Source organism: Macaca fascicularis, chromosome 2 (assembly GCF_037993035.2).
Source record: "Macaca fascicularis isolate 582-1 chromosome 2, T2T-MFA8v1.1".
NCBI classification, from domain to species: domain Eukaryota; kingdom Metazoa; phylum Chordata; class Mammalia; order Primates; family Cercopithecidae; genus Macaca; species Macaca fascicularis.
In genome coordinates, this window is record NC_088376.1 from 112,095,883 (window position 1) to 112,109,630 (window position 13,748).

General features: G+C 55.5%; 1 protein-coding gene across 50 annotated transcripts; it reads right to left on the reverse strand.

The window, feature by feature from the left end:
* Window positions 1–868: 868 nt before the first annotated feature.
* USP19 (ubiquitin specific peptidase 19) lies at window positions 869–13,623 on the reverse strand. Of its 50 annotated transcripts, none has more exons than XM_074032138.1 (28): window positions 13,462–13,623; window positions 11,724–11,983; window positions 10,781–10,831; window positions 10,658–10,696; window positions 10,366–10,494; window positions 10,146–10,279; window positions 9,767–10,066; window positions 9,435–9,651; window positions 9,160–9,316; window positions 8,989–9,060; window positions 8,755–8,870; window positions 8,432–8,652; window positions 8,152–8,347; window positions 7,936–8,069; window positions 7,668–7,826; window positions 7,472–7,582; window positions 6,913–7,023; window positions 6,731–6,832; window positions 5,231–5,371; window positions 5,026–5,144; window positions 4,656–4,793; window positions 4,245–4,558; window positions 4,001–4,111; window positions 3,696–3,912; window positions 3,457–3,609; window positions 3,190–3,350; window positions 2,930–3,108; window positions 869–1,273 (listed from the first exon to the last, which is right to left on the reverse strand). In XM_074032138.1, exons 2-28 carry the CDS (start codon window positions 11,845–11,847, stop codon window positions 1,157–1,159), a joined length of 4,023 nt encoding a protein of 1,340 aa, XP_073888239.1. In that variant the 5' UTR covers window positions 11,848–11,983; window positions 13,462–13,623; the 3' UTR covers window positions 869–1,156. The 50 variants fall into 50 exon arrangements, with proteins under 50 accessions (XP_073888239.1, XP_073888232.1, XP_073888237.1 ...); XM_074032131.1 differs by having other exon boundaries at window positions 869–1,929; XM_074032136.1 differs by having other exon boundaries at window positions 9,429–9,651.
* Window positions 13,624–13,748: the final 125 nt, after the last annotated feature.

Below are 13,748 nucleotides of genomic sequence, written 5' to 3' on the forward strand. Positions count from 1 at the left end.
CCAGAGTAGCTGGAATTACTGTACCAGACTAATATTCATATATTTAGTAAAGACGGGGTTTCACCATCTTGGCCAGGCTGGTCTGGAACTCCTGACCTCATGACTCACCCGCCTCGGCCTCTCAAAGTGCTGGGATTACAAGCGTGAGCCACCACGCCTGGCCAAAGAAGGAAGGCTTCAGGGACTCTTAAGGGAAGACTCTTAAGGCTGGCAGGCCCCAGCACCCTGCCTCCAATAGAAGTCAGACAAGATTCACTCTGGTCCTCTCTGCTTGTCCTCTTTTCAGGGCAGCAATATCTACCCCACAGCAGTTTTCCTCCTGCTCTGTTACCCGCAGGGATGCAGATAGTATTCAAGTTACAGCAAAGAAAAAGCTGAGAACAGGAGAGGAGGAGGAAGATCTCCCAGTACTTCTGTCCCCCAAGTCCTCCCTGACTTGTCTGGCTTTCAGCCCCAGGCTGCTGTGGTTAATGCACCTTTTACTCCATACTGTCAGCTCCAGTGTTTCATATACTACTCTGTCCCTTGGCCATATTGAGATCCTGACAATGCTTACCACAGCTGCCTCTTATGTGGGATCAAAGAACAGCAGGTAGACTCCAAAGAGCTGATAGCACTGGGGGCTTCATGACATGAGCTGGGACCCCATCATCTCCCTTCAGACTAGAGCACCTTCAGGGTTTCTCATATATAAACACACACACACACACACACACACACACACACACACACTCTCTCCAAATGATGGGGAGGGGAGGTGGCCCCAGCACGTGGTGGATCACAGTCACTAAGTCTACTTATTTATTATTTATTTTTAAAATATATTTAAACAGCAGCAATCACTTCCAAAATGCAAAAAAAATTACAATTTTTAGAATAAAATTATAATGTTTATAATGCGGGTCAGAAAGAATTGAAGGTACAACAGAATCAAATCACACAGCACTGGAGGTGGCTAGAGAAGCCAAAGCCCACTGGTCAGGGGTCCAAGCTAACAAGAAGTCCCAACCTGAGAGGTCGCCACACCCAAATCATACCCCACAGCTTCCCGTTGACAGAGCCAGTGTCCTCTGGGTTAGAGAAGGAGAAGCGGCAAGGAGCTGGCCCTCTGTGGTGGGTGTCCCAAACCCAGTCCCCCCCATCAGCCAGGGACCTGCTAATCCACCTCCTCCATGTTGCTGTAGGTGGGGGCTGGCCGATCCACAGGGGGGGCGAAGCGTTCAGGGGCTGTCCGCGTGGGGGCCACCTCGGGGGCCTGGCCAGGGCCTAGTCCCTGCAACAGAATACGAGGACAGGGGTTGGGGGCTGCCCAGCATGCCGCCTGGCATCCCGGGGGTGCTGGCTTGGAGCCCTGGCACCCAAGGGAGGGTCCCAAGGCAGGCGCAGACAGCAGCGGCGTTCAGACAGAGAGACAAGATTGGGCCTGAATAGTCTGGCTTTATTAACACTTTAAGTACAGGAAGTAGCTTGGGCAAGGCCAAGCCCGAGGCCAAGGGTCAGAGCAGCAGGATGAATGGACAAACAGCTGGATGGATACACACCCTACGATGCTCTGCCCGTGCAGGGGCCACAGCCTCCCCATCCTCTCCCACCAGATGCACAAGCTGAGGCCCAAAGCCCAGAGGTGTTCCCCACAACAAAGGCAGGCATGGCCTGGGGCAGGCAGGTAGGCCAGCTCACAGCAGCTGCCTGCAGGCGAGCTCATCTCCAGCGACTCTGGGATACCAGAGGATAGAACACGTTGAGCACGAGGGCCACCAAAGCCGCCACGGTGCCCAGGACAAAGTACCGGAGGCAGCCCTCATCTGGTGTGGTAGGGCCACGTGGCGGGGGGCCCACCCAGTCTTGAGGCCCCCAGGGACCCAGGGGCCCAGGCCCCTCAGGCACCGGCTCCTCCTCAGCCTCCAGCTCCTGCCAAATCCGGGAAGCCTAGGGTATGTGGAAACGGCCATCAGCACCCCAGGGATGGGGAGGACCCAGTGTCCCTGAGACCCTTAGCCATGATAGTCCCACCTGGGGTGACTGGGGCTAACACTCTGCATTCTAGATCAAGCAGCAAGGAGGAAGGCAGGCAGCCAACCTCAGGGTTGTCCAGACTAAGAGCACAAGTGTAAGTAAATCTTGACAGCATTTTGGCCTACCCTAAACAGCTTTCAATCCACGTGCAGCTCCGCATGGAGGTGGGAGGGGAGTTATCTGGTTAGTATTTCAGTCCAGGCCTCTCCAGAGGACACTGATTTATAGGAAACAGGGCGCCAATCCCAGAGCAATCTCCTTGTTCCTTCCCACCCACACCCCAGATCCTGACCAGTCTTCTGCAGGGACTTCTCTAATCCTTGACAGAGAAGGCTTAAGAGAGGATGGAGCCAGAAAGGAGGCGGCCAGTCCAGAAAAGAGATGTGCCTACGCCCACCAACTGGGCCTATGGCACATAATGTCACTAAAAGAGAGAGAAGATCCTGAAGGCTCAGCAAAGACAGATGCTTACCTCAGAGAGTATAACAGCCACCAGAAGCCATGGCCAGCCCAAATAGGCCTTGTCTTGAGTGCACAATAGAACTCAGGGACATCACAAGTGAGGGTGTGTGGGCTAGCATGTGGGGAATGTGCAGAGGAAATCTAGAGAGTATCAGTTATAGTCCATTCATAGCACAGTGCCCAGTGAGGTTCAGAGCAGTTGCCTGACCTGTGCCAACTGGGTGCCAATGTGCTTGCCAGTGGCATCATGTTACTGTACCTGTATGTTAGTGTCCCTAGGGCATGGGGATGCCTCTGGATAAAGCTTTGATGTTAAGGGAACTCTGCAATTCTCATGAATCCCAAGGCTCAGGGAGCCTGTGGCTGGAGGAGAGGAAGCTATATCCCCAACCCTGCCCCGCAGTCTGTGAGCTGTCCCCCACTATTCTGTAAAGCCGCCCACATGCCTCACCTGGCTGGCAGCAGCCTCAGCTGCAGGGCCTAGGTCTGGGTGGTGCTCAGAGTGACCTGCCCTGGGGGGCCTCTCCACAGGAGAGTTCCGCCGGCGGTAGAAGAGTACATAGGCATAACGCGTCACAACCTGGCTCTCGTCTACCGTTGTCACCGTGCTGTCATCAAACAAGCGCCAGCCTAAGGCAGGGTGGGAAGAGTGTGAACGAAGTCTGCACCACCACCCCTACCATCTATCCTGCTGGCTGTGTGTGCCCTCACCCACGTCACTGCGCTGACTGCTACGATCATTGGGCAGGCGTGCACAGGCAGTGTAGTGGCCACCAATCATGCCTCCATAGTGGTTGATGACAGCATACAGATCATAGCTGGGCAGCTGCTCCTCTTTCTGACCAATGCAGAACTTGCTCAGGTCCAGGTTCCTGCAGGTCAGGTCCAGTCAGGGAGGGGTGAGACAGGCAGCAGGTGCTCAGGATGCCCACCTTGGTCCTCACACCCCACCCACAGTTACCAAGGTCCATTGCTTACCGAACAGGGAACTCCACCAAGTCATTGATCTTGTCACGCCAGATAAAACTACGAAAGGAGAAGCGCTTGAGCTGCACGATGAGAACATTTGGCAGGCGCCATAGCAACAGCTGCTTGGAGGCCTCACGGTGCTGTTTGCACTGTGGGCAGTACCTGGTGGGAACAGAGGTTGGGTCAGGACCAGCAAGTCTCTCTCTTCTCCGTCCTGCCCCCTTATCTGCTTGCTGCTCTGTTCTCACCAGGCCTCCTCGGGTGCCAGCACCTCAGGCCGTGTGAAGAGGTTGAGGCACTGGTCCAGGGTGAAGTGGCCGGCCCGGGCAGCCTCACCGGCAGAGCCTGGATCCTCAGCACATTCCAGCTCCTTGGAGGCTACCAACACAAACTCCTGCAAACGCTCATTGTTCCTCCAGACGAGAGCCAGGCTACAATCGTCACCCAGCTCCAGTGGGGTGTCTCCTGGAGATTGGCAGGGAGAGAGGTCATGCAGCTGTGGAGAACAGCCAGCTCAACCCACCCCATGGCTCTCACCCACGGCCTCAGACACCTTTGTCCTCTAGCCGCTGCTCTCGGTTGGATGAGTCAATTTTATAGATGAAGAACTGTGGTGTGTGGGCATTCATAGCTTCACTTGGGTGCTGGTACCCAGGCACAGCGGCTGTGTGAGAACATGATAATCAAAGCTTCCCTGCCCATCAGGGCCTCACCAGGCCCACGAGGTCCCAAACAACAGCCCCCCCATCCTCCCCTACCTTCCTCCCCAGCTCCCAGAGCTTTTCACTGGATCTTACCTTCGGGTCGGGACACCCTCTCGCCAGCAGGCAAGGAGCCAACCTCAGTGGGCCCACTGGCCAGTATCTCAGAAGAAATTCCACTGGTGCTGGGCACAGGACCCCGGTCAGGGGCTGCCCACACCCGGGGAAGCCCTGTGTCCCCCTCAGCCATAGGGGTCACCAGCTGGAGCTCAGGTGGCTGAATGGGGTCCCTCTCACTGTCCCCAGCCTCCAGGGAGCCAGTGGAGAGCAGTGTGGTGCAGCCAGGGCTCTGAGACTCCAAGGCCATGCGGCCAGGCTGAAAGGGTGGCTGGAACACACTCACAGAGTACCTGGCAACAGAGAGCAAGGCAAGTAGGACTCCTGACCAGCCCATCTAGCACCTCTGCTCCCACCTACACCACTCTAGTCCAACCACTAGGCACTTACCGGGCATAGCCCTCTAGCAGCTGAGCAAGGCGGGCATAAGTGAGGCGTGAGGCAGGTACACTGACCAGGAAGGGGTAGCCAATGTTCTCAGGTCGGCAGAGGCCCTTGTGGTCAGGCCAGTGGGTTTTCTGGCAGAGCCTGAGGGGAAGAGGAAGACAAGGATAAGGCCTTTAGCCCCATCTCCTATAACTCCATAATGGGGGCTAGTCATAGTCCCTGGGAACTGGGTATGCCAGCCCTGCCTCCCCCAGAACCTGGTAAAGTAGGCAAGTAGAAAGCTTAAGCACATGTGCCTTGGTGTGAAGGGAAGGGGCAGGGTGGCACATGGAAGGTGGAAATAAAGGGTCGGGGAGACGATGGGGGTCCTCACTGGTTGCAGTAGCCCACACGGTAGCACCGGGTACAGCGCTTCAGCTTTTCATCCTCCGACTGTTGCTTCCGCTGGCAGGCTGCACACTTGGAGATGGGGACGCTGGGCACCTGGGGGCGCTAGGGTGGGTCGTCTGGCTCAGCAAGACCAGGCAGGAGTACCCCACCCACCGGGGCCCTATGCCATCAGGTTGGCCCCCACTCACCTGTTGTACCTCTAGCACCACTACCCGCTCCTTAGCCAACTCTGGGGATAACAGCTCAAAGCAGAGGAGCATATCAGATGGGGACACAGTGTCCAGTGAGTGGGAGGGCAGGAACACACGATGGAAACGATTCTTAATTACCTGAGGACACAGAACACACAGATCCCACATGAGGATAAGCCCTTTCCCTAGCCCTGCCCCAGAGTTTAAGAAGGCTTGGCCCGTCCGTGGGTCTATGTGGGCAGTGGTGAGGTCTGTAGGCCCAAATAGGCTTAGCCTCTACTGGCACCCATCTCAGTGTCCAATGCCATAAGGAGCCTGATGCATCAGAGGGCCTGAAAGACCGGGTATGAGGCAGATATCAACCACACCAGCTCTCCACACTGAGGGACTCTGCCCTGCTATAACTAGAATAGCCTTATAAGACTGTAACATACTATCACGGAGGGTCCATATTCAAAGAGCCTCCTCCCAACTCTTACCCCTGAGAAAATCGACACTGTCAGGCTAAAGGCTAGGAACCCCTGGGGAGAGCTAGCACACACAACTGGGATAAAAGGAGAGAGCAGCAGGATAGAGGGAGAAGCAGAGCGAACATAGGTATAGTCCTGCAGTTCAAGCTCCTTGTCTAAAAAGGGAAATGCAGTTGGGATCCACCACCACAAAGGGGAATAAACCCTGATAATGGCTAGAAACTGAAGGCACTTCTGTTGCACAGACAAAATAACAGCACATCACCTGTTTTTGTACAGTCACAGGCATACTCATTTGTATGTCTATTTTTATTTTATTTTTATTTTTGAGTCTTGCTCTGTCGCCCAGGCTGGAGTGCAGTGGCGCGATCTCGGCTCACTACAACCTCTGCCTCCCAGGTTCAAGCGATTCTCCTGCCTCAGCCTCCTGAGTAGCTGGGACTACAGACATGTGCCAACATGCCCAGCTAATTTTTTTTTTTTTTTGTATTTTTAGTAGAGATGGGGTTTCACCATGTTAGCCAGGATGGTCTGGATCTCCTGACCTCGTGATCCACCCACCTTGTCCTCCCAAAGGGCTGGGATTACAGGCATGAGCCACCATGCCCAGCCCTATTTTTATTTTTTATCTATTTATTTATTTTTGAGACAGAGTCTCACTCTGTCACCCAGGCTGGAGTGCTGTGGTGCAATCTCTGCTCACTGCAACCTCCACCTCCCGGGCTCAAGTGAGCCTCTTGCCTCAGCCTCCCAAGTAGCTGGCACTATAAGCATGTACCACCACGCCCAGCTGCTTTTTTAATTTCTTGTAGAGACAGTGTTCCACCAAGTTGCCCAGGCTGGTCCCAAACTCCTGGGCTCAAGTGATCTGCCCACCTCAGCCTCACAAAGTGCTGGGATTATAGGCGTGAGCCACTGTGCCCAGCCCATGTGTATGTCTGTAGATGCCAATGACTATACACACGTGTCTATGGTGAGTACACACACATATCCATATATATAATAGCCCAAAGAAAGACAAAGGTACCTCCGCCAAACGCAGATTCTCAGGCTTCACACGAACGCTTTGAGAGAGGGAGTCCAATACTTCACTGGCAGTGGAGTTCTCCTTGCTGACGCTCACTAGGAACTGTGGCAAAAAGGGCAGTCAGTGAGGGAGGTGGGCCACGTTCTCTAGAACAGCCCAGAGGGTAGGGGCTTACTGCTCACCTTAATGGGCTTGCTGTGGGGCTCTCGGGCGAAATAAAAGACAGGGAGAACCTTTTGCTTTTGTGGCAAGGGCACCGGCAGATAAAGAAACGGGTCAAAAGTGATGGAGACCTGTGGATGTAGAGGTGGCACTGGGTAGCTGCACACAGAGTGGGAGACAAAATGTTCATGCCCAAAGAGCCCATTCCAGGGCTTCTGATGGCTCTCAAGGCCTCCACAGCCAACCAGCAAACTCTCAGGCTTCAGGACACTAGATGGGGCAGGAGGACCACCAGGAGATAACAATCCTCCTTTCTGGCACTCAAAGCCCTACTCAGCTTAGCCACTTTACGAATTTGCCTCACACTTGCACCCCATGTGCCCACAACCCTGCCACAACACCTCTGAGCTCTAACATCACTTTTCCCTCAGTCAGGAAGCCTACCTAAGTGGGCTCTTCAGCCCATATAGAATCCTAAGGCCTCCCTGCCAACTTCTTCGCCCAAACCTTAAGATGCACATGCCTCTGAACCTAACATGACCAGAATAGAGGGCCTCTTTCCAGGGGAGCCCATCACACCTTGGCACACACAGGGCACACCAGCTTCGACTTGTACTGCCCCTGAAATAGGTCCACGATGAAAGAGTCATTCCTCATCTTGTGCCGCTGCCATGCTTCCTCGGCTACCACCTGAGAGGCAGAGTGGTGAGAACCAAAGAGGCCTGGGGGCTGGGATGCTCATGAGACATGCCCACCCTCTGTCCCTAACCCTGACCTCATCGGGCCGCCCATCTGAGTCCACGGTCTCTGTGTAGGGCTTGTTCTGAATGCGATTCAGGTCCTCGTGCAGCCCATCCAGCAGGAAAGCCATGAACTCCTGGGCATCATGCTGCGCATAGCCTGTGAACTGGCTGGCCTTACTCGCCACAATGGCCTGGATACAGGAGCCAAAGTGTGAACACAAAGCCCTAGCACCCACTGCACACCGGTTAGCTGGCCCTCCCCGCCCCCTGCAGCCAAGGGTGACAGTGGTCACAGATTACCTTCAACTTGGAAGGCTGGAAGGCATGGTGGGTGCCCTTCCACAGCGCCCGAAGCAGCACAGCAAAGCCAATGGCCAGACGCCCACCAGTCCCTAGTGGGTTGTTGTAGTTGATCTCAGCCTCAAAGGAGCGGTCTAGGAATAGTAGCGGAGCAAAGGTGTGAGGGACAAAGGCACCCTCTCTGCCCATTCCCCAGGCTCCAGGCCCTGCCCTCACCATGGAAGAAGTCCCGGAGTTCCCGAGTGTTGGACAGAGACTGAATGACGCTGTTCATGAAGCAGGTGTTGCCTAAATTGACAAGGCCAGTGAAGCCTGGCAGACACACTTTCTTCTCTTCCTCTTCCTCCTCCTCCACGCTATCTCCACTAACTGGGCTGTGGGGCATGGGAGGCACCATACATGTAGGCTTGGGCTGGGGGAGCAAAGAGGACATGAGAGAACAGCTCCAAGACTCTCCAACCTCCATTCTTCGTCCTTCCCATCCCAGAATTCTCACCGACGCCAGGTGTGTCTCTGGCTTTGGGGTTACATGCTCCATAGGTGTGCGGGTTGCCACACTCTCTAGCCCTGTGTCCTCAGATCGTGCCTTGGATTTATCCTTCTCCATAGCCCGGGCCTCCTCCTGGCCTGTCAGGGGGTGGGGAGCACCTCCTGGTGGGGTTGAATCCAGAGGGGTTGGACCTGTCGGCACGGCAACCTTTGCACCACCCACTGCACCTTAAAAAGGGGGAATGAGAGGGCTGGTGGTTAGCAGCACGTGACAGGGGTTTGGGTCCTGATCACGTGGAACTGGGCAATGAAGGGAGCTCGTGTGCAGACCTCGTGTAGCCGGGGCCTCCAGGCCCCCCCAGCGCTGACTCTGCCTCTTACGAAGGCAGATGTCGATGCGAGAAGCCGTGAAACAGAAGGTGCACTGCTCTGGCTCAATCAGATTCCTGTGGGAAAAGGCTGAACTCAGGGACTTAGGAGGAATGGGCATCAGGATAGATAAGCTAGGGAGATGGAGCCTGGGGGAGTAGGACAGGCACAGTGGTGGGGCCGGGCACCACCCACCTGAGCTTCACCTGCCAACGGAAGATGGTGTGGGGCCCACAGCCTGGGTGCAGCCTCAGGAAGTTTCCATCCCTACAGAGGCACAGCAGGATAGGAGGAAGGACAAGAGGAGGAGCATGAGACATACTGTCCCACCTGAGGCATTGTTTGCCCCATCATCTGCCCACCCACCTGGTCTGGAAGATGAGTGTGAAGTCCTGCTCACGAAAAAGTACTCTCGAGGTGTCCCTGCAGATCTCCTTCACGTACACGTGCACCACCACTGAATCCGGGCCCTTCTCATACGAGTCATTCTTGACAAATGCCAGGTTCACCATCGACTCGGGCTCTATATTGAGACCATGGCTCAGCTCCAACCAGGACAGGTTCCAGCCTATTGCTACTCTACTCCCTAACCACCTACAAGCTTTGCAACCCAACCTAGGCCTGCCCACCCCCACCTTTACCATCCACCAAGGTTGCAGCATCTGCTGCCACTGCCATCTCCTCCTTGGCACGGTCATCTTTCCCAGAGTTTCTGCTCCGGACCATGGCTGGAGAGACTGGGTCATTCCCAGGAGACACTGCTTTCTCTCCTGCCAAAAGGGCTAAATTCTCCTCTGAGCCCAGGAGGCAGGTTTGGGGGTTCACCGGTGGTATGCAAAGCTGTTCATCAGCCTCAACCTATCAATGGCAAGATTGTGGGCAGAATCAGCCCGGGCTCTGCCAGGTGGCTCCCACTCCAGTGCACACTCTTTCCCCCCATTTCCTAACACCCATACAGGTGCCCAACTCTCACCTGAGTGGCCGGGTCAGCCACGAAGGGTGGGGCATCACCCCGGGGTCCAGGGTCATCCCTGGACCCCTCCCCCTCTGGCCCTCTGCAGAGATGCACAGCCCTCTTGGCGCTGGGCCCTGCCTGGGCCCCGGGGCCAGCCCCTGAGCCTACCTCACCACGGCCCTGGGCCCGCTTCTGGTTCCGGGCCTCCTGCTTAGCCCGGTGGGGCTCAGGGCCTGGCTCCAGGGCAGTGGGAGACAGTTCCTGCCCATTCTCCTGGCACTGCAGCCCCGGCACCAGCTCCTGGGTCCCTAGAGGTTTCTTCTGCCAAAGATACAGCAGTCAGGCCCTGTCGACTACACTGGCTATCCCTACCCAACCCTGTACTACTAGAACTCACCAGGAGGGAGGGCCACGTGAGCATAGGCACCTTTTTGGGCAGTGTCAGGTGCAGGAGACTGCCCTTGCGGGTTTGCACTTTAGCACAAGAGCTTTTTATCTCAGCATAGAAGACACCACCCCACTGCTGACCACCTGGAGACAGAGCAGGGTCCATGAGGTAGGATAGGAGATATCAAAAGATTCAAACATACTATTGTGCTCAGGGCAGATGGACACACCTGCAAACCGCACCACACAGTCCGTATCTGTGAAAGCAGCATCTACATCCTCCAGCTGCAAGGGACCTACTCCCACATGAAGCTTGACAATCACCTCTTCTGCACTCTGCCTCCAATCGAGCAACAACTCTGGAGGGGGAGTAGCCAAGAGATCATGAGGGTCTTCACAAGCTCCTGATGGTGATAAGCAGGTAACAGAGACCCAGCCCTAATGAAACTGCTTCAGATGGGAGCCAAATTGTAAGTGATCCCTCCCCTTCCCTAGCACCCAAAAAGCTCATTCATAACTGACCCTCTTTGGTCTGCTCCTCCCGAGGAGTGGATGCTGACCCTGACAATGAAGGAAAGAACAGCCGGGAATGGTGGCATGAGCCTGTGATCCCAGCTGCGCAGGAGGCTGAGGCAGAAGGATCACCTGAGGCCAGAAGTTCAACACCAGCCTGGGCAACATATCGAGACCCTGTCTCTAAAAAAAAAATAAGAAAAATTAGCCAAGCATGGTAGGGAGGCTGACATAGGAGGATTACTTGAGTCCAGGACTTTGAGGATGCAGTAAGCTACGATCACACCTGCACTGCACTCCAGTCTGTGCAAGAGTGAGACCCTGCCTCTTTTAAAAAAAAAAGGAGGGGGCCAGGCACAGTTGCTCATGCCTGTAATCCCAGCACTTTGAGAGGCCGAGGTGGGCAGATCACCTGAGGTCAGGAGTTTGTGACCAGTCTGGCAAACACGGTGAAACCCCGTCTCTACTAAAAATACAAAAATTAGCTGGGCGTGGTGGTGTGTGCCTGTAATCCCAGCTACTTGGGAGGCTGAGGCAGGAGAGTCGCTCGAACCCGGGAGGCGGAGCCCACAGTAAGCCAAGACCACGCCACTGCACTCTAGCCTGGATGACAGAGTGAGACTCCATCTCAAAAAAAAAAAAAAAAAACCATGCATGGTGGCATGCACCTGTCATCCCAGCTACTTGGGAGGCTGAGGCAGGAGAATCACTTGAACCAGGAGGTGGAGGTTGCAGTAAGCCGATATTACACCACTGCACTCCAGCCTGGGCAATAGAATAAGACTCCATCTCAGAAAAAAAACAGGAAATAAAGAAAGAACAGGTTAAAAAGAAAGAAAAAAAATTTAAAAAAGAAAGAAGGCAAGCCCCCCAACAGCACCATCTTCTGGATCTTAGCCAAGTACTCAGGCTTCAAAGCTGAGGCTCTACTGAGCCTATCATGGGTCCTTCTTCTCTCATCATCAGACCAGGACAGAGAGAAGAGCAAAAAAGTCATCTCCCAAACCCCAATCTGTATACTTAATAAAATGGGACGGAAAGAAAGCCACAAGCACTCTGGGAATGCCACTCCCACCTTTCCTAGGATCTCCATCCTTGCTCTCCTGGTTTGCTCGATCCTTCTGCCTCTTCTTACTAGTTGCGTCCTCCAGTCCTGGGGGCCCTCTCCTTGGGCCTGTGGCACTGGCCCCGCCAGACATCTTGAGCCGCTTGGTCGACAGCCAGAGTGCCCCGGGGCCCGCAACAGCGTCTGGGTCAGGGCTGCGGCGCTTTCTTCCTGGCCCAGCTATCTTGGCAACTCTTTGTGGCCAAATTCTCCAGCAAGGAACCAACAGCCTAATGGAAAAGAGCCAGTGATCACTGCCAAGACCCAACAACTTGCTCTTTAGCTACAGCCAGGGCTCAGCAACCCAGGACACTCCTAATGCTACAGAGCTGTATCTTCTCATCTCTGAATCATCCCTGGACACTCTCAGGCTATTTTGAAGAGGTAATAAATAATGCAAGTAGCAGCAACCACTTCTGGCCAAGCTTCATAGATACCCACCATAATAGTCCCACACAGCTGGAAGCCTCACTGAGGGGGCACCAGGTCAAGGGAAGTCATGGCCTGGGACCAGGCTACTCCACCAATCTGGAAAGGAGCCATGGCTCCAGCCCACAAGGCTGGCACTCCGAGCAGGGTGTTCACTTTTCCTTCACTCTCACTGGCTGGTTAGTCACCACTGGAGAAATAGAAGGTGGAGGAGGAAGGCAGGAAAGGAGACAAGCCTCAAGAGGACCAGGCTCTGTGGCTGAAAACAGGCTCAACCCAGGTTCTGCCATTACCCAGAAAAAGTCCTGGGGCTAAGGCACTCCACCTGCCTCCTGCCAGCTCCCACCCTTAGCAAGAACCTGCTCCTATGTACTGCTTGGTTCTTCTTCATTCTAAGAGAAAGTCCTCTCCCCAGCTGCTGTCCCAAGCAGAGAGGGACTGAAAAGTGTATCTAGATGTCACACTACCTCTTCAGCAACAACCCTGCTCCAGTACTAAGGCAGGATTGGAATCCAGTTTGACACTGGAACAGAAATCATCACCTTCCTTCCCAGATGCCTTCACTCATGAGCTCTGAGACACAGGGACCACTACAATTTCCCACAGACCCACCGGTAGATTCCGGACTGTTTCCCCCTCCGAAATGAAGGTCTTGAAGCTAGATACTGAGATGAGGCTGGGGAGGACCATGGATCCAGGACCCCTGGCAGCCTCAAGCCTGGCCTGAACCAGTAGCAGGACAGATAATGACTAGTCTGTGTTCTCCTAAGTGTGTAAAGGAGGAAGGAGGGATGGTAGGATACCTTTCTACAGGTCAGATGTGGTACTGGTGGACTGGATCTTTAATGACACCTGCTACCGACGCCTCCTTCTCTCACCCAGGCCCCAGCCGAAGGTCGCGTCCCTCCCCCATGCCCCGGAGACGTCGAGGCGGGAAAGGGGCTGTCTAGAGACCCGAGCCGGCCTGAAATGGCAGCGCGGGGTTACTGACCACAGACCAGCGCCCCGGTCAAGTTGCAACCCAGCTTCAGCCTCTGAACCCCGAGCCCGCCACCACCTCTTCCAGGAAGCTGCCCTCGCTGGCCGCCAGTCCTCTCCCAGGTGGGAGGCTGGCCACAGGCATAGCGTAACGGCCCCGCCGGCATCAGTGGGCTGGCACGCTGCGGGACACTAGGGGTAGGGGCTGGCACGGCCCGTGACCTTGAACAGGCCGCCGCGGCAGTGCGTTGCGGCCTCCCCGCTGCGGCCAAGCAGGCGAGTTGCAGCCCGCTCCACTCACCGAGCGAGACCGCCGCAGCCAGCCCTCTTCGGGCCCTGGCAACCCGCTCTCCGTTCCGGTTCCGGCGTCAGGTCGGTTCCGGTTCCGGCGCGCCCCTCCCCCGTCCCGGCGCCGCCGCCACCGCCTTAGCGGCTTGTTTTGTTTCGACTTCTAGTTAAGGCCGCGGGAGGCGGAGCGCCAAGCTGCTGACGCACTTCCGGCGGGAATGGGCTCGGGAAGACTGGCAGGCAGCTCCGGGGCGGGCCCGAGCGGAAGGGGGCGGTGCTCGGATGGGTTAGCCTTGCATG

What these genes read in the sequence shown, in the direction of transcription:
- USP19 (XM_015445882.3), bottom strand. Translation starts at nt 11,847, where the DNA reads ATGTCTGGCGGGGCCAGTGCCACAGGCCCAAGGAGAGGGCCCCCAGGA. An exon ending in CGTGTGGGCTACTGCAACCA is followed by an intron (nt 4,794 to 5,025) that starts GTGAGGACCCCC and finishes TCTTCCCCTCAG; the next exon opens with GCTCTGCCAGAAAACCCACT. An exon ending in CTGGCACCCGAGGAGGCCTG is followed by an intron (nt 3,610 to 3,695) that starts GTGAGAACAGAG and finishes TGTTCCCACCAG; the next exon opens with GTACTGCCCACAGTGCAAAC.